At 39.5% G+C, this 25,364-nt stretch overlaps 1 protein-coding gene across 2 annotated transcripts in view; it reads left to right on the top strand.

Annotated features, from left to right (window-relative positions):
• EPHB3 (EPH receptor B3) overlaps positions 1-19,461 on the top strand; it is a 58,302-nt gene extending 38,841 nt beyond the window's left edge. Inside the window, exons 2-16 of one of the 2 annotated variants that reach the window (XM_077487757.1) lie at positions 165-229; positions 579-1,251; positions 1,429-1,584; positions 5,063-5,392; positions 5,510-5,634; positions 6,966-7,128; positions 8,091-8,196; positions 8,352-8,404; positions 11,768-11,890; positions 12,085-12,332; positions 14,763-14,978; positions 16,737-16,886; positions 16,992-17,185; positions 17,880-18,035; positions 18,153-19,461. In XM_077487757.1, coding sequence (XP_077343883.1) covers positions 165-229; positions 579-1,251; positions 1,429-1,584; positions 5,063-5,392; positions 5,510-5,634; positions 6,966-7,128; positions 8,091-8,196; positions 8,352-8,404; positions 11,768-11,890; positions 12,085-12,332; positions 14,763-14,978; positions 16,737-16,886; positions 16,992-17,185; positions 17,880-18,035; positions 18,153-18,261 — 2,867 coding nt within the window. In that variant the 3' untranslated portion in view covers positions 18,262-19,461. Of the gene's footprint in view, positions 1-164; positions 230-578; positions 1,252-1,428; positions 1,585-5,062; positions 5,393-5,509; positions 5,635-6,965; positions 7,129-8,090; positions 8,197-8,348; positions 8,405-11,767; positions 11,891-12,084; positions 12,333-14,762; positions 14,979-16,736; positions 16,887-16,991; positions 17,186-17,879; positions 18,036-18,152 lie in introns of both variants that reach the window. The other variant, XM_077487756.1, reaches the window with a different exon arrangement.
• The last annotated feature ends 5,903 nt before the right edge of the window (positions 19,462-25,364 follow it).

The raw sequence follows: 25,364 nt of genomic DNA, 5'->3' as shown, positions 1-25,364 counted from the left end.
TAGTAGTGTGAACTTAGCCTAACTTTGAAATCAAACAGAACTAACCAGCATTCTGTAGTCCTTACAATATTGTGTTCGAGGTTGTGTGCGGGTTTTTTTGGTTTGGGTTTATTTTTTTGGGGATATGTCTGTTTCTAACAGTATATGTTTTTTGCTTTGTGTAGAGACTCTGCTGGACACACGATGGGCAACATCTGAGCTGGCTTGGGTTGTACATCCAGAATCCGGGGTAAGTACAGTAATAGTTTTTCTAGGTATCCAAACCATGTCTTCTCCCAGTCTTTTCTCATAACTATCAAACACAGCCCATCGTCAAGTTAGTTACTTCAAGAAGTTTTTAGTTTTAAGTTCATGCAGTCCCAAGCTGTCAAGTTAACCTTGAACATGCTTTGATCAAACTTTTGGTGTTATTCTGAATTATGCACATTATTCATTTTACATACAAATTATTTTGGTGCGGCTAGAGAAGTTTAGACGTGTGCAAAAAAAAAAATCACATGGTAACCCCATGTGCTTAATTTCATACCGAATATATAGTGCTTTTACACAAAGTAATGAGTTTATTTTTCTCAATGTAGTGGGAAGAAGTGAGTGGATATGACGATGCAGCAAACCCGATACGGACTTATCAGGTGTGTAATGTGCAGATGACATCTCAAAACAATTGGCTTCGGACTCAGTTTATCCCAAGGAAGGATGTACAGCGTGTCTATGTGGAGTTGAAGTTTACTGTACGAGACTGTAATAGCCTTCCAAATATTCCAGGATCCTGCAAAGAAACTTTTAATTTATTTTACTATGAATCTGACACTGATTCGGCATCAGTTGAAAGTCCCTCTTGGATGGAGAATCCATATGTTAAAGTGGATACCATTGCACCCGATGAGAGTTTCTCAAGTCGTGACTCAGCTCGTGTAAACACCAAAGTTCGAAGTTTTGGCCCGCTGTCCCGCGCTGGCTTTTATTTGGCATTCCAAGATTTGGGGGCTTGTGTTTCTTTAATCTCAGTACGTGTTTTCTACAAGAAGTGTCCACGAACAGTAGCTGGATTTGCAAGTTTTCCAGAGACCTTGACGGGCGCGGAGCCCACCTCACTGGTGATTGCCCCTGGAGCTTGTGTGCCTAATGCCCTGGAGGTTTCTGTCCCACTCAAGCTATATTGCAATGGCGATGGGGAATGGATGGTACCTGTAGGTGTCTGCACATGTGCACCTGGTTATGAGGCTGCTGCAAAGAACACACAGTGCCAAGGTAAATTAGTATGATGCTTATTTTTATTACTAAGGCTTCTCTGAAAGGGGTGTTAATTGTCCCCACTACATGCAGAGAAATAGAATTGTTGAAGATATGTGGGATAACATGCTTCAGTTGCATGTAAGGTTTTTATTTCATGCTGCTATTTGTTGACCTCTAAATTCTGTTTGCCAGCCTGCAGCCGAAGTACATACAAGTCCAAGCAAGGAGAGGGGCCCTGTCTTCCTTGTCCTTCTAACAGCCGAGCAAGTTCTTCTGCAACAAATATCTGTGTCTGTGTTCCTGGATTCTATAGAGCTGATGGAGAGGCACCTGAAACGCCATGCACATGTAAGGACATAAAGCTGTGGTGTGAATGATTAGTATAGCAAATGGATTTAAAGTGTGCTTTGGTTAAATACTACATGCACCACTCTTAGGCCTTGTTTAGGCTTGTGGCTGGGGGGGCAGTAAAAATGTGTGATTTAGCATCATTTTTCCCACCCTCAACCTCTGCCCCTTAAACTTCAAAGATGGGGGATGAGAGTGTGCACATGCCATGGGAGCGATGATTTTTCATTGCAGAGCAGCAAAAATGAACCCCCCCCCCCACATTTGATGGGAATGGGTCCACGCTGCAATGGCGGATTCTAAAACGGATATTTAGAGGTTGAAACAGGCAGAGGAGACAATTCCTCCATACCACCTGTCAAACGCTCTTTGAAAAGTAATCCGCCTCTGAGCGCTTTGCAGAGGGCCTCACAAGTGTAAACGAGCCCTAAATTCATCTTTCCTTAGGATTAAAACCCTAGTGTCACAAATACTACTTTTTATGATGCATACAGCTCCACATCAGTTCCGGTAGACAGACTTGACATTCTTGTGCAGCGTGTCTAATATAACTGGCACTAATCAGCAATGCTTCACAAGCCAACACCAAACAATCTTTTTTCCTAAACAATCACACTTTACACAAATCAATATGGCAGATGTCAGCATTGCCAAATTATATTTTACTTTTGAATAAATAAACATAAATAGGTTTACAGACTAAACAAAAAAACAAGGCTTTAAAGGATTGACTGACTTTGAAACATTGTTTTAAAAAATGAATAAGAACGCATTATGTTTTTGAGAAAATTCTCTTGCAAAAGCAAGAGGCAATTGATTTTTAGTTATTAAACACTTCAGTATGTCAGTTGTCAGACCATCCGTTTTAGAATCCACATTGACAGATGCCACTGTAAGCTTATAATACTCTAAAGGAAACCTGTCATGGGAGAAAGTGAAGGCCCTTGTTGGTGACCCTTACTTCTGAGAATGCTAATTGGCTGGCTGTCACACTGATGGTTTGCCGTCAGTATCTTGAGTCTCAGGCCTGGAACACATTTGATGCAAGATTGGTCTTAGTCTATGAATTAAAAGTGTTGAAGCCAGAACGCTAGCATATTCCGAAGCAGGCTGATGGGGTATTTCCTATATGCCTGAATAGGTGTACTTAAAGGCTATCTAAACCCAAAACCAAAAAAACATATTGTAGCTTTCTGATCCTTAAATCTGAAGGCTGCATTAGTTTTTTCCTTTGTTGCACTTTTTCACCTTGTAATCCTGCCATTAACCTACTTCCTCTCCTGGGATGATAACTGTGCTGAGCAGCATTTTTGCCCTAGGACAAGGAAAACAAGGGCATGTGCTAAGACTATCTATATAGCTCCCTCTCTTCTCCATAATAAAGGCAGGTGTGTTGTCATCCACAGAAATAGCAGGGAACACTGCTACCTGATAAAATGCAGCACAGTATCATTGGTTTAAATTTAGGGATGCACCAATGCCGGTTTTTGTAACGCACGAGTACCAATACTTGTGCTCAAGTACACACCAATACTGATTTATCGATACCTTTTGTGGTGCAATTTGAGCCCATAGAAAATGAATGGGCTCAAATTGCACTGCAAGTTGCATGAGATTCTTTTAACAGGAATGCGATGTGATTCTAGTCCAAATCACATGCAGATTCCCACACTGCAAGAGGAGACCGGGACCAAGCCACCAATAGTATAGCAATGTTTATTCAATAAAAGGCTTCAGCATTGCACTCAGACATTGCTGGTGACTGGCATTAAATAAGTTCAGTGTGGAGCCCTCTGTCCAAAGTTGAGTCCCCATTAGAACTGCTGTGATTCCAAAGCAGGAATCCAGGTATGCCAAGGGGAGATGCTGTGGGAGACCCATTCTGTCAAAGGAGCTTTCAAATGTCCGGGATGCTGAGACCAATCAGAAGGCTGATGGAGGTGTGGTTTGGCCTCTGAAATGCGTTCTGATTGGCCACAGTATCCTGCCCATCTGACAGCTCCTTTTACAGATTGAGTCTCCCACGGCATCTTCCTGTGATTTGCCTGGATTCCTGCATCTGTTTTCATAGCACTTTCTCCACCCGTTCTATTGGAGACTGAACTTTGATAAGGGGGAAGCACACTGAGCTTGTTTAGCTGAGCTTGTATGTGCTGTCTGAATTGTATAGTATATATGTGTTATACATGCATGGGAGGAAAGGATGTTAGATTGCAAGCTCCTTGGGGCAGGGACTGATATGAATGTGCAATCTATGTAAAGTGCTGCGTAAATCAGCCTACAAGATTTTTGGCAGGATGGAAAGCTGTTTTTCTTTTTTGCACTTCTTGAACAGAAAACCCTTTTCAATAGTATATTTAACAGACAAAAAGGGAGCAAATAATACAAATGTATTGTTGGCGTTTACATACACTTTAAAGCGTTCAAGTTAAATATGATCATGCCTGTCCATAATGCTCCAATAAACCTCAGATGAAACATGTCTAGTTTTCTTCTTGTAATGTTTCCTGCATGATAAGACTAGTTAGTGTGAAAATATGTAATTAACTATCTTTTTAAAAGAAGCCTGTGTGCCATGAATATTGATCTTTTACATGATCCGTTATTTCGTAGGGGAATCAGTTTCCCTGACTCAAAGCAAGAAGAAAAGCTGTGATTTTATACATATTAGTATTGACTTTGCAAACAGACTGCTTTTGTATCCAGGCACAGTTCTTCTGAACCCCACATTGGGCAGAGGGATTTTACTTAAGGTTATTATATGCAGCGATTTGGTTATTTGGCCTGACCTAGACCTTTCATAGATGTATTCAAACCAGAAATGATTATGCAGCATGATTAGAAATCAAACCTAAAAATTACAAGGCTTTTTAGGTCTCTCTGCAGTTACTAGTTTGACATTTCCATTGAAAATATTGTAATTTTTGGCATGTGGCTTAAAATGCATGCTTTTATGTGATCTCTTTATTGGTTTACATATGAGTGTTATTTTAGTATATTTTAATAATTCTTACATTTAGGGCTGGTCAAACCTCAGAAACTGGATAGCCAGTGTACCTAATAAATGACAGCAGAGGGCTTCATGGTTTGAAGCCTCTGCTGTTAAGTAAAAAGGACATCTGGCTCCTAAACTGGTCTAATGGACTCCTCAATTCTGTCTGATTGTCCAAATTTCTCTATTAAATTTCTGTTAACCGGTCTTAAATGGCACAATAAGTGGTATATTTCCGGTTGAGTACTTGACATTCAGTTGAATAATGTTTTTTGTGCTGCTGTATGTGTATAATGTAGATAGTGTGTGTGGGTGTGTGTGTTCACCTCTTATGGACAAGAATAGCAGAAAAGCTTGAGGGCTCAGGGCATAGGAGTTAAATGTACCTCAAATGTTAGGAAAAACGTAATTGAAAGTATATAATTGAAGGCGGCAAACTAGCACTGTAACCACAGTGATTTTGACACAGCCTTTTTTTTTCCCCAGCTGTTCCTTCAGCCCCACGACATGTGATTTCCAATGTGAACGAGACATCTGTTGTCCTTGAATGGGGAGAACCTGCTGTTTTAGGTGGCCGTGAAGATATTTCGTATAATGTCATCTGTAAAAAGTGCTTGGATCGGATGTGCAGCCGCTGTGATGATAATGTGCAGTTTTGGCCTCGTCAGCTTGGGGTCATCCAGAGACTTGTCTCAGTCAGCCATCTTCAGGCTCACACCAAGTACAGCTTTGAAATCCAGGCTGTAAATGGGGTGTCTAACAAGAGCCCCCAGCCTCCAAGTTACTACACTGTAAATATAACAACCAACCAGGCAGGTGAGTTAGAATGGGAAAATAAGCAAAAGTGAAAATAAGGTGTTGGTATTTTTAATCTAAACAGGGTGATGATGGATCTACAGTGATTGTTTTTTTTTTTTTTTTTTTTTTCTTCAGCCCCTTCAGCGGTTCCTATAGTACAGTCTCATGACCGTTCAGCGGGTTCTCTAACTTTGTCCTGGGCTCCACCTGAGAGCCCCAACGGAATCATTTTGGATTACGAGATAAAATATTACGCCAAAGTAAGTATTTTTCAGTATGCTGGTAACACTTGGCATTTTATTAAAGTGGTTGTAAACCCTTCCATATACCCAGTGAAATGACTGGCCTCAGATGATACAGAGATGAAACCAATCCCACATAAGTTGTACCTGTCTAGCTTCTCTTCTCTACAACCATTCAAAGTCCTGAATTCTAAAGGTTGTTTTAAAGTTCAGAAAAAAAAGGGGGTGGAGAGCTGAGTCGGAGCAGAGCTTAAGGAGGTGAATACTGAGAGCTGATTGGAGCGAAGAGACACCCCCCTGCACGCAGGAACAAAGCTGAAGCTGTCAATCAGTTGGAGATCCCTCCCCATCACCATTTTTCTCTTGGTGTCAGGAAAACTTGACAGAAGTGATTCATTTTGATAGCAGAGGAATGAAGCAGACAAAAGTGACACTTGCTGCTCATATTTAAGACCAGTACATACGATAATTAAAGTAAAATTCATGCTGGCAGATTTGGAAATGGCTGCTGGCAATAAATATCTATAGAAAAAGCAGATTGCTGTGCTTTAAGTGACACTTTAAAACTCAAACGTGCATCGACAAAGTCCAATGAAAATATAGTGAAAATTTGAAAGAAGAAAAAATGTAATATGATGTGTATGAGTCCAAGTTTCCTAAAGTAATCCGCCACTGTGCTGTTAGAAATACAGATTCAACTGTGAACTTGAGGGCGGTATTATCTGAATTACACTGGGGTTTGAGAGATCACAGGATCTCCAGTAATGGCTTCCATATAGATCCCTTTTGGATGAAATTATGATCCACATGCCTATTTGACGCTCTAACTGGGTCCAAAGGATCTGGTAAGAGTCCTTAACTTGATTTGACGGTGCCCTTGGTGAACACAAGCAGTGGATTACACCATATTTTTAACAGCACAGTGGTGGATTACTTTGCAATTTTTATTTTTTTTTCTTCAAATTTTCACTATATTGTCATTGGACTTTTATGCGTTTTTAAAGCGTCGCTTAGTGTGGCAATCCATTACTATTAAGTGCATACGATAGAGGGATTTGCTTTGTTCATATTTCATGTCTGAGGTTTACAACCAGGGCTAATGGACTTCTCACGATTTTTCATTTCTGTTTTTAATGTTCAATTATATAGCACACCGGTTTTGTTAATACCATTGTTATTTTAAGTGTGGGATTGTGAAATGAAATGGATTCATTTAATTATATGTCACTCTTTGCAAATGCATGCTTGTTGTATAGCCCCTTCGTATCTGCATTATTCTACTATTATAAAGATCTTGTGCCTGTCTTTTCTGTTAAAATGTTGTAATCCCTACTGTTTCGTTTGTGCAGGGTCACAGTGGTGCAGGAAACACAGTGACGAGCCAGCGCACAGGTGTTCGTATGGAGGGCTTGTTTCCAGACACCGTGTATGTAGTGCAAGTTCGAGCTCGTACAGTGGCTGGATATGGGGCATACAGCGAGCCAACGGAGTTTGCGACTGTAGCAGACGATGGTGCGTGATCTTCCTTACCATCAACCATCTGTTTAAAGCTTACTTTTTCTGAATCCTAATTAACCTTACTAAAATCCCTAAAAGAGGGCTGCTTCTTTTTACTTTTACATCCCCCTTTTTTTTTATTTTTATTTTTTTCCCTAACCTATAATCCACCATGGTTAGTTTATGAAAACTGAAAGCTGTGGAAGTGTTGCCCCTTAATGGCTTGATTCCATATTTGATTTTCCTAGTGCAGGCTTAACCATGGAAAGCAAGATTGGTTAAATTGTCAATAATAATTTTTATTTTACTTTTGCTTCAGTTTTTATGAATAACCCTTATTGTTCACTATTCCTACCTTGGATGCATGCCTGTCCCGCTAGTTAAATTGGCCAATGGGTGTTAAGGCCATGTATTAAACACGCTTCGGCGCTCTTTATCTTACCTGCTCTGTTCTTATAAGTAGTTTATCTTTTATTCACCTGCTCAGTTGTAACTTGTACGTGCCTTCTGACTTTTTTTTTTTTTGTTTTTTTTTTTATATATATTTTTTTTCTGTTCCATGTTCCTAGTCCTCAAACAGCAGATCTGTTGCTTTAAGCCTTTCTGGGCATACAGTGGGGCACAATTATAACCTGGAGCAAAGGAAAGTGGTGGTTTTGCCTTGGCAATCAGTGAAGAACAAACGTTTTCTCTTTTGTGGGGAAAATATTAGAAAACAGTTGGAATCTAGTCTGCATTTGCTTGAGTTTTATGGTTTTCCTTGGCTCCAGTTCTGATATATTGGCTCCAATGTCTCACCTTCCCTATTTGTCTGCTAATTTCTGTCTCCTCTCTTATCAGTCCACACTGCCTGTGTCCCCTTTGCCTGCAGGATCCACACCTTCTACCCCTATGATTCCTCATGTCCTTGTTTCTCCTGAGCCCACTGATCCCTCACTCCCTTCCTCCTTTTTTTTCCTTCCCTATTTCCCGCACAGGGGATCGGAGCAGTCTTCAGGAGAAGGTCCCGATGGTTGTTGGCTCTGTGACCGCTGGGCTGATTTTTATAATTGCAGTTGTCGTTATTGTAATTGTGTGTTTCAGGTGAGTGGTGTGCTGGGGCAGAATAGTTGGTGGGGATGGATAGGATTGTTTGTAAAAGAAGCTCCACGTGGAGGATTTGATATTTGTAATCCTGTATTTTTGAGTTTGGACATGATTTGAACATTTTTATTTTTTTCTTATTCTTTCTACAGCAGAAAGCATAGGAATGACCCAGAATCTGAATATACAGAAAAACTGCAACAATACAGTGAGTGTGGTTTATTGAAAAAATGATGAATTGATGTCCATTTAGCTAGATCTCTTGCCTGAAACATAAAAAGAAGCAGAGCATGTTCTACTTTTGCTGGCTTTTTACTGTATTCGATGTTCTCTTGAATGCCTTTCATAATTCTGTAGTTTTGCACATTCTCTGTTTGTTCTTCTGTTTGATGCTCTTATGGTTCTAAAATACAGTGACCTTTTTCTGGTAGTTAAAGCTGTCTTGCTCTACTTGTTCTGGGTGGCTGCACATTATGTTGCTTCTCACTCTGCATTTGCTTAGCAATTTGTAATTAATGTCCCGTGGTGTTCACAACTAATTGGCACTTGTAAACACTATTTATTTATTTGTATTTCTCAGAGCTAAGAAATTAGAGTCTGCCCTTGGATTCTCTTTATGGTTTTAGCTTTTTTCCATATTTTGACTTTCTTTATCATCAATTAATGTATTTGTCAGTTTAAAAAAAAAAAACGGCAAAGGATAAATATGACCCATCTACAAACGCCAGACTGCTCTGCTTTTTCAAAGGGAGCCTGTCAGGATAGAAATGTAGGAGCTACATTGATGACTGTTAATGCAGCCTTTGGGTTTGACATCCTCGTCCTCCTTATACTACTTGATGTATTGCTGACTTGGAAATGGATTTGGGTGACGTGCACCAGCACTTCACTGGCTGAATACTTGACCTCATCAGTATCTGCTGATGCTTGTTCTGGTATGATGTAGCTAGTTTGGGGCTGGCTGTGCGCGCTCTGGTCCAGCGCTGGCTGTGCGCGCCTTGGTCCAGCACTGGCTGGCTGCACACGTTCTGGCCAGTGACACAATAAGTAGTGAAACCAGAATAAAGATGGTGGTACAAAACCTGAAACCTTTTTTAAAAATATATATATTTTTTCATATTGCCAATTTTTGTTGGCTAACCTAAATAAATTCCGAGAATACTCTGCCTTGGCTGTGGTGTCCTATATCCCTTGTATAACTGGCCATGCCTGATGAAGAGAACTGAAAAGTCACCTGTCTTGCTATGGTCTTCGATTTGATGGACCTCTGCAGAGAGACCAATGCTTTTGCACGAAGAAGGGTCCTTCTCAGCAGTGTGGGGGGGGGGGGGGGGGGGTCTTTTATACTTGGGCTGTAGCTGCTTAGTAAAGGAGAATCTTTGAAGCTAAGTTTACGCTTGTGGCTGAGTGTGGTAAAAACATGCAGTTGAGCCATGTTGTGCTGTGGCCACAATGCTTTGCGTCACGGTGCGGCAAAAATGTTCCTCCCCTAGGGGTTAGAACAAACAGCAGGGAGTGTCTTCCTCACTACTTGTCAAATGCCCTCTAAAAATCAATCACTGGATTGCTTTTCAGAGGGAACCACTAGTGTGAATGAGCTTGTGCTTTTGCACACCTTTTTGTTTTGATGTAGCAGGAATGTATCCAGCTGAAAGTTCAGGTCTGTTTTAATTTGAAAATAGGTTTTGCCCAAGGATCTTAAAATTTTAGCTCTGGGAATGTAGCTTTCAGTTGTATATGACTTGGTGGTCCTTCAACTGGTTGGTTGTTAGTTACAAATGACAGCCCTGTCCTCATTACACTGATTAGTGGTTTTGAATGACAATAGCTTTGTGTAGCACACTTTGGTCTATAGTTGCTCCCACTGCTCCACCAGTGATTTGCCTATTTGAAATGGCATGGTTTCTTACACTGTGTGGCCCATAAATACCATTACTCCCCCTTCCCATTAAATGCTGGATGGCTCCCCTTGCTGTTAGTGACACACCTTTTGTGTTTTGCATGGCCTGCTGTTTGAGGGGGTGTAAATTATGCCAACTCTCTTGTCTTGATTAATGGGTACAAATCATGTGCCTCATCTCCTGGTCATAAAAGACGTTTTTATTGAAGTGCTTGGTGAGGGTTTATGTATAGTTGAGAGTTTTGTTCTCCGAAATGCTGTCTAGGCTATTTTTAGTAACGCCTGCAAAACAGTTGCCACTTTTGTGGCTTTTGATGGTTCATGCTTTCCCATTTATAAGCCTCATAGTTTATTACATTATTGATTTACACCACACTCTACATTGATTATAGAATATTTCTATCACATTTAAGTAGTGCTATTAATGGACTTATGAACCCTTTGCATACTACATTAGTGTACATATATAGCCGTAGTAATATATTAAATATGGTGTTATTTGCTGCTGTTTCCATGGGTCTGACAGTGTATTCTTTCCCTCTTAATAAACTGTAGATGGCCATTGATTTAGGTCTGTGATTTTTATAAGAGTTATGGAAGATATTTAGAGACACTGTCGCAAGACCTCACTTTTTAAATGAAAACCTTGCAGCAATACAGGAAAATAAGCACTTGCGTGTTTCCCAGCTTTCTACCAACTTTAGTGCAATCTGACTACCGTACTTCCTAAAAGTGTCCATTTCTGTCTATGCTGGTCCCTGCTCCTGCCCTAATTTTAAGTTGCATTTACAAATAGAATTTTAAAAAATTCCAGAAATGACTAGAGAAAAAAGAGCAAATGGAAAATGCCCAATTAGATTGTTTCTTTTATGGGAAATACGTATTAAATTAGTGAAGCAGTAATGCTAATCAGTTATTGTAACATTTCATAGCCAATGCTTGCATATTTTGTTCCATATTGATAGGCAAAGTTTTTATCTTCATTACCGCACTTTTACCATACATTTTAAGTTATGTGTAACTTTTCCAATCCAGTTTGCTGTTTGTATTTGCTGGCCTTGCATTCACATTCACAGCTTTATAATTGTCTGCAAAAATGTTCTTCACTTCAGGCAATTTAAGTCTCTCTGGATTTGATCTTTTCAAATGAGAAGGCTATGGTTTCCATTTTCTACTTTCCAGAATTTTTTTTTTTTGGGGGGGGGGCAGGGTTACTGATACTCAGACTTCTTAATGGTTCACCCAACCCCCCCCCCCCCCCCAAATAAAAAATCTGGAAAGTAGAAAATGGAAACCGTAGTCTCCTTAATCTTTAATGTATATGGTCAGCTTTAGTAGTGGATAGAGCATCATAGTTTAGTCATCATCTGTTTAAAGCATTCAGGAAAGTAAGATTAGTTCTGATTGGTTAATATAGATGATTGCAGGGTATACTAATGGTTCCAGGTGATGAACACTTCCCAGTCAATGGTTTATATTTTTTTGTTTTTATTGTATAACACTATATTAGTAGGTAGGTTAAGTTCTCACTGTTTGGATAATGAAGATCAGGCCATCTCACACTTTTAGTGTCCATTGTACAGTTAATAACCACTTTGAAATGATGCCCCAGAATTTTTAGATTTCATTGGCACCATTCAGTAAAGTACATGATGCTTCTTGTTCTCACAGTGGTTCCTGGCATGAAGCTGTACATTGATCCATTCACTTATGAGGATCCTAATGAAGCTGTACGAGATTTTGCTAAAGAAATTGACATTTCGTGTGTGAAGATTGAAGAAGTGATTGGTGCAGGTTTGTCTCATAAACACTTTGACTGTCTTTCCATTAAAGTCAGATGCTTCTCTTCTTTCACTTAATGATACAGTAGGGGATTGAGAAGTGCATAGTGCAGACATAAGGTTATCGTGAATATATTAAATGGAACGTGATCTGTTAACCAAGCAGAAAAGAATGGGCAGATTGATTTCTTATCTCCTCTCCTCTAGGTGAGTTTGGGGAGGTTTGCCGTGGACGACTTAAACAGGCAGGACGCAGAGAGCAGCTGGTGGCAATCAAGACTCTGAAAGCAGGCTATACCGAACAGCAAAGACGTGACTTTCTGGGGGAAGCGAGCATTATGGGGCAGTTTGATCATCCGAACATTATACGGCTAGAGGGAGTTGTGACCAGGAGTCGTCCGGTGATGATCTTAACAGAGTTTATGGAGAATGGAGCCCTTGACTCCTTCCTAAGGGTAAGTTCAAGTAAAAGGTAGTTCGTCTAAAATGCAGATAGGTAGGTGGGAGTCAATGGTTGTGTGGGGTTTAATATAGAGTGTGGGGTTTAATATAGATTGTTGTGTAGTTTGTAAAGGCAGCTTTGATATTTTAAGGGTCTGAGGTTTTTTTTTTTTTTTTTTTTTTTTTAAGGAGCATGTTTTGAACAAAGAACATGTTTGTTTTGCCATTAGCACCATTTTCTTTTAAGAAAGATAGAACGTGTATTTTTTTTAACAAAGCACACAGTGAACAGGTCTAAGTCTGCCCAGTCATTCTGGAATCTTCTGGTTAAACAGTGATCCGAGTTTAGCTCTACATATTAAATTCCCCTCACATTTTTTATTGGGTGAGTGGAGGTTTAACTTGTAGACCTGAAGTTTTCACAATAGTAAATAGTTGTTTTTATATGCAGTTTAGATATCAGAAAAAAATCTGATTTGTGAACTAAAAGCATACTATCACAGCTTCGGTTAATGCAATCCACACTGTTGTGTGTTTTGGAGCCAGTCCTAAAAAAATCAATATAAACTCCTATTTAACAAATGTTTTTCCTTGAAGGGTTAGTCCGTTTAAAACTGATGGTTGCGTTTTCGTTAGGGGCTGGAAAGCAAAATAACCAAATAATTTATTGTGATGGTGAGGTGTGCTTTGAGCTACCAGGTATGCAAAGGTTTAGTGAGAACACTTGCTTATAGGATCCTCTTGCCATTGGATTTTTTTATTTATTTTTTATGTATTATGTATTTTTTATTATGGAGAATGCCTCAGAGTAGGAACATGTATTTTTTTTTTTTTTGAGACAAAGTAGGGAGGACTGTGACTGGGAGTCCCCAGGGTAAATTCAAACCTAGATGCTGCCTCAACCTTCTAGACTCTACATAAAAGTACTCATTTTGGGTGAACAACCCCTTTTAAAGTAGGCTTCAACCTAGTAAATCTAGACCCAATACAGGGGACACCTTTGTGCACTTATATTTGAAAATTCTATTTACTGGTTTTCCTGGCTTTAGTTCTTAAAGGGGCTGTAAATCCTAGCCTTTTTTTCACCTTTAATGCATCCTATGCATTAAGGTGAAAAAAAACTTCTGTCAGTAACCAGCCCCCAATCCCCTTACCCCCATTTTACTTACCTGAACCCTCTTTAAGCTGGGTAACTCTTTTTGCACGTGTTTTTTTTTTTTTTTTTTTCCCCTCTCCAATTCAGACTTTCAGATAGTAACTTTAACCACCAGGCCACCAGGCTTTAACTGACAATTGTGCAGTCGTGCGACGTTGTACTCAAACAAAATTGATGTACTCCTTTTCCCCCACAAATAGAGCTTTCTTTTGATGGTATTTGATCACCTCTGATTTTTATATTTTGGGCTATAAACATAAAAAGCAACAATTTAGAAAAAAAACACAATATTGTGTACTTCTTCCTAAAATAAACAGCCCAGAAAAAAACACAAATGTTTTCCTCAGCTCAGGCCAATATGTATTCTACATATTTTTGGTAAAAAATTGCAATAAGCGTATATTGGTTTGCGTAAAAGTTGTAGTGTCTACAATATAGGGGATAGATATATATATATATATATATATATATATATATATATATATATATATATATATATATATATATATGTATATGTATATGTATATATAAATTTTTTTTTTTTTATTTAAAAAAAAAAATTCCCATGACTGCGACCATTGCGGCGGACAGATCGAACACTTGACACTTTTGGGACCAGTGACATACATGCAGTGATCAGAGCTAAAAATAGCCACTGATTACTGTACAAGTGTCTTTGGCAGGGAAGGAGTTAATACTAGGGGACGATAAAGGGGTTAACTTTGTTTCCTATGTGTGTTCTAACTGTGGGAGGGTGGGACTAACTAGGGGAGGAGACCGATTGGTGTTCCTACTTAGTAGGAACACGCAATCTGTCTCCTCTCCATTGAGAGAACCAGGATTTGTGGGTTTACACACACACACAGATCCCAGTTCTCGCTCTCACGAGCAATCGCGGGTGCCTGTAGGTCATCTCGCATAGTTTCCGGGGACACAATGCAGGCACGCACGCCTGCTAAAGAGGCTTAAAGAGCCAACGTACAGCTACGACGGCTCGCACAGGGTAGCCAACCTGCCGCGGTACAACTGCGGCGGCTGATCTGGAAGCGGTTTTCCTTTGAGAAACCTTACTTTAGATTTGTTACACGTGTTTCTTCCGTGTCTGCTTTGTGAATCTGTAACCTCTATTGTCTTCATATTGGTGCTTTTTGTTTCTTTTCTTATGAACACTAAAAATCTTTGAAGTCAGAGCTCTTGCTAAAGGTTTATGCATTGTGCTTTATCAATCTTCAATGTACGGTTGGTTTACTCTGAAGTGTTTAAGCCTTAAATCTTTCTCTTTCATCAGATGAATGACGGGCAGTTTACAGTTATCCAGCTAGTGGGCATACTGCGTGGCATTGCATCAGGAATGAAGTATCTATCCGAGATGAACTATGTTCACCGTGATCTTGCTGCCCGTAATATCCTGGTGAACAGCAATCTTGTCTGTAAAGTGTCTGACTTTGGTCTATCCAGGTTCTTGGAAAACAGCCGATCTGACCCCACGTATACCAGCTCTCTGGTAAGATGCTATTTGTTAATTAGACTGTATCTTGTATATATTTTTTATTTACATATATATGAAATTATTTTTAGTCTGGTAAAAATGAAATCTTGCATTTGAAGATTGTACATTTTGCATTTCCTGTCATCATTTGAAACTCTATGTTATACATGTTTACCGGGCTAATCCTAAGCCCTCGTTACTTAAAGCCTGTTTGCAAAGCTCAATAGCTAATGCTCAAATTTACATGAGAACTTGAATAAGTTAGCGATGACTCCACTTTTCTTTCTGTTCAGTAGGGTCAGTGGAGTATCTGCTGTGCTCTCTTTAAAAAAAACACTGAATCCTGGCTTGTGTATGTTTCTTGTATTAAATGTTTACTTTTTTTATAGAAATGTTTTAAAAAGGGTTAAACAAAAAACAAAAAAAAATAATTAAACCTACATTAACAGTGTTTCATAATTGTTAAAGCTTCCTTTAAAAAAAAAAAATATAGTACAAACATTGTGGAAATATTGTAGAGCATGTGAACATTTTTTATTTCACTTTCTTTAATGAGTAGAAGCAGTCATTTTTAGGTGAAACATAGTTTTATGTGAAAGCATAGTATACAAACCTCTTCTGCATTTTTTTTTTTTCCCCCCCAAGTCCATAAATGTGGAACCTTTTTGGGGTCAAGAGCCCAAATTGGGCCCTAAAGTAAATTTCTGGATCTCCAGATTGTTTGATATATATTAATAATCACTTTTCCCCTTAAACATACAGGGTGCCAAAAGTTTGGTAACATTTAGCAGCTTGGAGCCTTTGTAACGCTTGGGGATGCAGTATAAAAAAAAAAAAAAAATTGCATATAAAATTAGGCATCATATTTGACTGTATCCAAATAAGGGCATGCAAATCAATGTTTTGCACTTTGAGTGCTGGATTCTTCAGTATGTGAACAAAGTTTTTTTTTTTTTTTTTTCATTCAACTAGTGGGTTGAATGGAAAAAAAGTACAGATTTTCCCCATCCACACATTTGAGGTGGATGGGGGGGGGGGGGGGGGGTGTCATCGCTTCCACTGTGCTATTGTATTCTGACACAGTGATCAGTGTTTTGCATTGATCTTTCAAAAAAACAAGGTGGTTGTACAGAGGTTAATCAATAGATTAATCAATAATCAATAGATTGACTTTTGTAGAACCAAGATGCCCCCATACCTGGATCAAAATATAGCCAAACCCTGGTAAACTGGCTGAATTTTGATCTATGTATGGGCCGGCTTTAAAATTTCACTAAATGAGTAGAAAAGGTCTACATTGCTCAGGTACTGTGATTGCTATTGTTTGGAACCTAGGAATGTTGCATTCCAGCTATTGTGCTTGAGGCACACAAGTAACTATGTGCACTTTGTTGGAGCAGTGAAGACACCAAGGGTGAGATTTACTACAGCTGGTGCAGCTCTGCATAGTAACCAATCCGCTTCTAGGTTTTATTGTCAAAGCTTAATTGAACAAGCTGAAATTAGAAGCTGATTGGTTACTATGCACAGCTGCACCAGTTTTAGTAAATCTCCCCCAAAGGTTCTCAGCAAAGCTGAGCAAGAAAGCGCGTTAATGCTCTGAATAAGAGCAGCATATTAATATCCAGCTGAAGTAGACCTATTCATATTCCTGGATTTTAATATAATTTTGGTTTAGAAGAATAACTTTGGTTCTAGTTGCATTTTGTGGCATTTGAGGGCATTAAAGGCATTGCGTGTTTAAAGTATAAAGCTTGCGTTTTTTCTAAATAGGGAGGGAAGATTCCGATTCGCTGGACTGCTCCAGAAGCAATCTCGTACAGAAAGTTCACATCTGCTAGTGATGTCTGGAGTTATGGTATTGTTATGTGGGAAGTGATGTCGTATGGTGAAAGACCTTACTGGGACATGTCAAATCAAGATGTAAGTGCTTTTTTGTTTTTGGTAAAATCTTTAGATTAAATCGCAAAAACCTGTTAAGGTGCATGTTGACTGATGATTTCATTTCAACACATTCTCTATTTGCAGGTAATTAATGCAGTGGAACAAGACTATCGTTTGCCGCCTCCTATGGATTGCCCGTCTGCCCTGCACCAGCTCATGCTTGACTGCTGGCTCCGCGATCGCAACCTGAGGCCTAAGTTCTCACAGATTGTTAGTTCTTTGGACAAGTTAATACGCAATGCCGCTAGTTTGAAAGTGACAAACGCAGCTCAAGCAGGGTTAGTATTCGATGGAGGTAGCGGACCTCTAGTCATTTAATAAATGTTTGAATCCAAGTAAGTTAATGTTCGTGATGTGCTTAAATTTTTGTCTATGGTTTGATTCCTGCCCTGTACCTTAATGCAGATTTCTGTATCTATTGATGTTGATTAGTGATGCACTGAAAATTCGTCTGCCAAAAATAGGGTTTTTAGCCAAAAGCAAAAAAGGTGCTGATGATGGTTGCCCGAATACGCCTGCGATTTTGCAATGATTTTACTGTGCTTATGGTGTTTTTCATAGGTCATGTGACTCAAAAAATGCATACGAAACATAATGCTGGGAGGTGCTGACCAAATGTGCACCAAAATGCAACAAGCAGGATTTTTAACACTGCATCAAACAGTGCTATTAATGGTCATAATTAATATTTATTATATTAAAAAGTAGAATATAATTATAATGTGTGTGTGTGTGTATTTATTTATATATATATATAATATATATATATATATATAATTTAAAAGTCAGTCAATTTTGGTTTTGGCCAAGCGCATCCTGAATTTTTGGTTTTGCACTGGAATTTTAATTTCAGTACACCACTGATGTTTATATTGCATCCTTGCTCATTATGCTTAACACATTTGACAATGCAGTTTTTTTTTTTTTTTTTTTTTCTTTCCTAACTATCTTATTTTGTTCTGTTTATTCCAGTGTGTCCCAGCAGCTTTTAGACCGTACTGTGCCTGACTATACAACGTTTCCTACTGTGGGTGACTGGTTGGAGGCGATCAAGATGGGCCAGTATCAAGAGAACTTTCTGAGTGCTGGATTCACCTCTTTTCACCTAGTGGCTCAAATGACAGCTGAGTAAGTAGATGGGATTGTGTATCTCAGACATTTTGGAATAATAGAAAAGATAAAAATTTTGTTTTATGGTCGAAAGTTTAATAGATTTGTACATTAATTTTATTTTATTAATTTCAGAGACTTGCTCCGAATCGGGGTGACACTGGCTGGCCATCAAAAGAAGCTTCTCCATAGTGTCCAAGACATGAGGCTGCAAATGAGCCAAACTCTTCCAGTCCAGGTGTGAAGTTACAACACAGTGGGACCAAATTCTTCATATTGAAGAAACAATATGGACTAGATAGAGCTCTACGGCAGCTCAAAGGTGCACAAAAGTAATCCTGGATCGTGGTGGGATTTTGAGTGGAGTCACAGTTCCTTTGCACAAAAGAACTCTCAGCCCTCTGCTTGCTGGATACTTGCACTTCATTTTGATCTACTGCTATGAGCAGTAAAGATTTACGATACGCCTCTGCTTCTCCACCATAGGTGCACCAGTCTGAATGGATTTCTGTGTGAATGATAATGTGTGTGTAAAAATTAGTAGTGTAAATGACAAGATTATGGAGTGTATGTGATTATAAGCAAAGTAAAGTTAAGTAGAGGGATACATTGAGAGTACAAGAAAGGCAATATATTTTAAGTGTCTTCCACCTAGTACAAAAAAACCTCTAGGCCAATAATAAAGGTGCAGGGTTGCAGAGCTAGCTATTTGTTTTATTCTCTTATGTATCACCAGAATACATTCAGAATTCCCAGTTGTCCCTTTCTTTTTAGTTTACATCTGCATGCAGAGTATTCAGCGCCCTCTCTCCACTTACAGAAGCCTAGCTGTAGAAGGCCCTTTCTATGTGGGTCTATGGAAGTTGGGCATAGGCCCACTGTTGATCTATTCCAATTTGAAGTAGGCACTGCTCTGCAACAAGGCATTCTTAAAGGGCCAGAAGTATTTCCTATAAAAAATGAGGTGGAAAGATACAGCTTATATACAGGAGTCCAATTTTGGTGATCTATTCCACTTAGAAATACAACTTCCGGCCACAAGGTGTTCTTTAAAAGGCCAGAAGCGTTTCTTAAAGATAATGAGGTGGAGACCTACAGACTAGTCACTTCTGCTTTTATATTTTTTATTTTTTTTTATATTCTGTTTCACAATCCTGCTACCCGTTTTTCTTTTCTCATCTCAGGTGGTATCTCCCCTTAATCAAAATCCACTGAGTCCTCCCCATCCTATATTTAACTGCTGCTTCTGTTTATCCATTTTCCTGCTTCTGTTTTCCCTTGTTACCTCTCCCCCCTGCAACCATTTTATGCTCTTTATTTTGTGAGTTTACTCACACTTTCAGTGATAAGGGGGTGTGTTTAGAGTGGAAATTTCATCATAACTTTACATTTTATAATTTTTTTTTAAGAAATACCTTTTTTCAATTAAATTATTTAAGGAAAACTTTGGTTTGCTTTTTTTTTTGTTTTTGTTTTTTGTCTTTTTATATTGTCATCCCATAAAGGTTTTCAGCTTTTTATTATTGCCTAATCACTGTTTGATAGCACATATTGGCTTATCTGTAATTGTTAAAGCATAATTGCTGCAAATAAGGAGGGCAAGGAAGGCAAACACGAGATGTAATCCTTCTAATAGAAAATTTTTTTTTTTTTTTTTGGAATGTCATGGTAAAGGCCCACTTTTGTCCTGTGTGTATCCATACTGTTTGCATATTGCCAGGCAGTCCTTGGAGGTTATGAAAGAGCTGGATTGTGATTGGGTCAGCTGTTTATCGGAGCATCACTATACCTCCACCACAACCTATGTGTAACAAAAGATGTATTCCATGGGCCGCACATCAAAGCAAACCCTCTGTAGTAAAGTGTGTGGCAGTCTCCGTACTAGGAGGAGCCCGGGCTTAGACTGCCACACATGTTACTACAGCGGGTTTGCTTTGATGTGGGGCCCATGGGATACATCCTTTGTTACACATAGACCTTTGGAGTCGAGACAAGCTCCTTCCCTGGCCGGTACTCGCATTGGTTGGCACAGGACTAAAACCTCTCACAGCCTGTGTGGCACATCCAATTCTACATTTGATCCACCACAACCTAACTGTACGGGAACTTCCATAGTAACATGCATATGATGGGGTTTAACTTTGTTCTCTTAGAATATGCAAAAAAAAATGACTACTTATCCTATCACATGCAGCATACTGAGAAAAATAAGATTGCTGGTGATCCCTTGGGTTGAGTTTGCCCCTGAATGGCCAGCTGTGAGAGAAGAGTTTCACATATCCGTATATGGTTTCCAGCTGTTAGGCTCACTGTACAGGCTTGTACACCCATCAAAGGTGTATGACTAAGACTGGGAGACTTGACAAACACTTTACACTGTCATGTTTGTACAAAGGGCAGTGAGAAAATGAATAGAATGGTGAATCCGTATATTATGCAAGAGATCTGGAGGCTTTACTTTCAGCAGTAGTTTGAGTTGGGAATAAATGATTCACTGTATTGTTTTAACCCTGCTATCCTAGCCTGTTTGAAAAGTTCCATGTATTATATTAAGAGCTACAGATTGCATTTTTAAAGAACACACACTACAGATAACAAGCCGAATTGATGAACTACAAGTGTTATCAAAGAACTGTTGAAATTGTTCTGAAGCCAGAAAAGCTGGTCATAGACAGCTAGAATAAATACTAATTTCAGCAGGAAATGTGAGTCCTGGGTGGCCTTGTCAGCAATACCCAGCTTGACAAAAAGTCGACTTCGGTGGAAAATGATCGGCTGAACAGCGCCTGAATCCTATCAGATGCTGTCACTATTTGGGTATTCAGGCAGCCACATGTGCTGCCTGAATACAATAGCTGGCAGTGGCTATTCCTCCATCTGCACTATTTAGCATCAATGGGAAAATAGATTAAATTTTTCTCTTGTTCAGCTCATGGGCTAAACAATAGAAATTTAGTAGGGCCAACATAATCAATAATAAGATTCACACGTACTGATGGGGAGGGATCGGGTTTTATTCACAACGTACTAATTGGGGAAACACTGTTAATGTTAGCTGAATTAAAATTGACTTTAGATAATCAGTATCTTTTATTTATTTATTTTTTGTTAGCTGTAGCATACCACATATTTATTGTTAATGTATTAATGCCTGTTTATACCCAAGCTCCCCCAGGCAGATATTGAAGATCACAACTTAATCCAATTATGTAATCCATAAAGGTGAAAAACGATTCTCACAGTTCTTGCAGTTTGTAGTTCACCTTTAAATTATCAGTTGTCCTGGATAGCCAAACATACCATACGTTTAGAAAAAAACAAACCACAAATAAGGCTAGCCATACACTTATCAAAATTCACCTCCTTCAGCAAGGGACTGGTCGAATGTGGATTCAGTGCATGGCTTTCCCTGTTTAACAAGTTAATTGTTAATCAACTTCTGTTGAAGGGACATGCTGGAAATCTTTTTTCAATCGGCGACTAAGGGACTTCCCATTTTTTTTTTTTTTTTGTATCAATGATTTTATTTTTTTTCTCACTCAGCCCACTTCCCATACATTTTACCTTCAGATCGTGGATCAGTGTTTGGTAGCTTTACAGCTTACTGATGGCAATGAGAGACCAATTGTGAACCCTTGCCTCCATTTTTTTTTTTTTTTTTTTCCTACTTCTTATAATTTTTTCATCATTACAAAACAAAATACATTATTATTGAATATAGTACTTTTCACTCATACAGTTTATACATAAATTCCTTATTTCTAATACCTAACCTATGGTCAAACCACAGCAAATTCTGAGTTTTTCTTACATATATTCTCTAAACCACGAAACAGGTATTTAACCACAGATAATAACTAATATAATAACTATATTCATAAACCTACAACAACATAAACTTAAAAAAAAAAAAAAAAAACTCCCACCATCAGCAGATAAAATGACTGTTCCATATCCTGCCCACTATAGTATTCTGTGTGTCTGTACCTATGTAAAAAGTTACCTCTGCTGGCTGCTTTAGTCAGTAGTTTCTTCTCCATCCACGGATTTAACGCTCTACCTCCATTTTCTGTCTAATAACATAGACCGTACCCGCCCTTCTAAAGATCAGCGAAAGCCAGTGAGGGTGGGGCTAACTGTGGAACTGAAATCCATGGTTTCCACAGTTTGTACAAATAGTTCAGTATGCCTCTGTTACAATAAATCTGTTCCTTCAAGATGTTGTCGTTTACCTGAAGCGCCAATTCCTCAAAAAGAAGGTGCACGCTGAGATATCCACCTTAGGGCAATTAGCTTTCGTGTCATAAACAGTAATCTGCTAACTGGTGCCCAAGTCTCACGGGGCATAAGTTCTTCATCAAAGCCTTGCCTCTTTAGTATATTGGACTGAAAAATGGGAAAATTAATATAAGATACTTTAAGGGTGCCAGAAAAGTCTGAAAAAGCTGTCAGGTGGTAATTGGTTCCTTGGGTGGAACTTGCACACCTCTTTATTTTAGAGGTAAATGCGTTCTACTGATCTCTAAATTTTTTATAGGTATTTTTAATACCAACCTAGTCACACAATGGGAGATAATATACCCCTGTTTGCATTTTGCTTGACATTCGCATGACTCAACTTGTAGGGATATCCACCTAAGATCTTCAAGCACTGTACTCTGTACATTAGCAATGTAAATTCTAGTGTTGGTCATCCAGACTTGTTAATACACTTTCTTTACTGAAGTTTTCGGTCTTCCCTAGATTACGGTGTTTATCGGCGTATAACACGCACCCCAAGTCTAGGAGGGAAGTTTAAGGAAAAAAACACACATTTTAAATGCCCATCTGCAGCCTTCTCCAAAATTGCAGCATGTTTGGTTTTTAAATTTAGCGCCGCCAAGATATTCGGCTTCTCTCGGCTCGTCCCCGCTGTCTGAGGGCAAGAGGAGCACCGCCGACATAGACCGCGCAGAGTATACTGTGTATGCGGCTCCGCTCGCAGTCCCACCCCTTGGCCCGACTCCTATGATGGACACAACACCGGTCCAATGGCGGGACGTAAAGGCTAGGAGGTGGGACTGGGCATGACTGTGAGCCGAGCCTAGCTGAGTACATGGTACACTCGGCTCTGTCAATGTCTGCAGCGCTCCTCTTGCCCTCAGACAGCGGGGATCAGCGTGTAACACCCCCCCCCCCCCCCCCAATTTTCCCCTGATTTTAAGGGGAAAAAGTGTTATAAGCCGATAAATACAGTAATTTTTCACAATTTTCTGCAGAAGGCCGATTATTATTGCTAGAGACCTATAAGGGCCACTAACGGTAATTGCATGTAAAATCCCACAGACTGGTGGCACCCAAGTTGATCGATCACCATTTGGTACATTCAGCCTGCCCATACATGGTTCAAATCTTGGCTGGCTCCTGCTAAACCGCTTGAGGTTCCAGTCATATCTAAGGCTGGCTTAAGGTTAGGATAAGGGAACCGTTTATGCAGCCCAAGTTAATAAGTGAACTGCAGGATGCATGCAGGCTTGGCAGTTTGTAACTAAATAGAGTTATAGTTTAAGACCAGCCATAGACTGAGCTTTTTTTTTTTTTTTTTCCCCTGGGGGGGGGAGAGAGAAACGACCCACCTGTGTAGCAATTGTGGGGGAACATAGTGATTATTGCTTGAGACTATAACAGGAGCTAGCAATCCAGCCTGCCCGTAGATTTGAATCCGGCCGAGATTCCAACAGTCTATGGCCAGCTTAGAGCCTTTTTTTTTTTCGTGCATCCCCCGTGAGAACTGCTGTAATCGCTATGCGAGGTTAGTCCAGTGATCTCCCCTGCTGAGCTGTTTTGTTCTGACAGGAGGATGGCCATTGGCAGAGAGCTCTGATTGCAAGTTGACCAACATATACCACCTGCCCATGTGTACGGGGCTGAAGACTTGGGTGAAATTACTGCTTCGGCCCTTCTAAACCGATCTGATGGTGCTTCGGAACATTACATTGCCTGTCTATGCTGGATAAGTATAGGTAAAATGAAGCTAAATTATGAACATGGGAGAATGAGAAGGTAGAACAATATGACTATTGTATGTGAATTACTAATTGTGGAACATTTTGTACTGGATTACGCTGTGCTCATATCTTGCTGTTATCTGTGTCACAGACAAAGATAATGTACTACAGTCCCCGAGAACAGGAAATGCAGCAGAAGCATTGTGTATAGAAATCAGTTGATCACAGATGACAGAATGGAGGTGTTCAAGGAATTGATTATATGCAGCCTGTTAATTCTAAGATCACACCAGCAACATGCAGTATATAACACGTAGAGATGTCAATTACATTTTCTGCATCTGCCAAGGTAATTGCATCCTCCCTGCTCAGTTTTGACATTATACTCCCACTCACTATCCAATATATAATCTCTCATTAAAAATTGTGTTAGGCTTGTCACAACACTTATCTTTCCCAGTGTTTGATAGTAATCTATGCACTGACATGCTGTTTATTCCTGCTCTACCAAGCTTAGAATCCTCTGTTCCGGTTCAGACACTTCATGGGCCAAGGTCACGCTGACCTCACACAGAGATTCAGTGCAGGACTCCAACAAGTGTCACACAGCCACGGCATCTTTATTTGTTGTTTCTACAGTAGCCACTTGTAATTACTGAACCAAATCCTCTTTTTGATGTTTCTTCGAATTCCAATCCCTTTGATATGTTACTCCAAAAAATACTGCTGAGTCTGATTCCAGCAGTGTGTGGAGACAGACTTGTTTGCTTGACTTCAGCCTGGCAGGACACTTGTGTTCTTCTCTCATGCTGGACATTTAGAATGTTCTGTAGTGTAGAACACATCTCTCTTTAATTTACTGCCTTAGTGTCCCATTTTTTTGTGCCCTACTGTTCAGTAGGTCAAGGAACCCTTCACTGGCAATAGTGATCGTAATGGCAGGATATGTGCCTAGTGTAGCGTAGTTCTGCACATTTTTTGTCACAGCAGTAATGTTATGCTCTTGAGTATTCATAGAATGAATAGAGGTGCTGTTAATTGTAGCTTCATTATTCTGCCTCAATAGACTGGACTGACCACCCAGTGCCGAATCTTCATGTTCCATGGTCTAGACCAGGGATATGCAATTAGCGGACCTCCAGCTGTTGCAGAACTACAAGTCCCATGAGGCATAGCAAGACTCTGACAGCCACAAGTATGACTCGCAGAGGCATGATGGGACTTTTAGTTTTGCAACAGCTGGAGGTCCACTAATTGCATATCCCTGGTCTATACTTTTACATTTTGAGGGTTGCCACATTCTAAGATATAATAATTTGGTAAAATGTTGTTTTGTTTCTTATCTTGACCAGAAAGTCAC

Source organism: Lithobates pipiens, unplaced genomic scaffold, assembly GCF_037356315.1.
Source record: "Lithobates pipiens isolate NorthernLeopardFrog02 unplaced genomic scaffold, aLitPip1_a1.2 Scaffold_18, whole genome shotgun sequence".
Taxonomy (NCBI): Eukaryota; Metazoa; Chordata; class Amphibia; order Anura; family Ranidae; genus Lithobates; species Lithobates pipiens.
The sequence above is the reverse complement of the archived record's forward strand: the minus strand, read 5'-3'. Positions and strand labels throughout refer to the sequence as shown.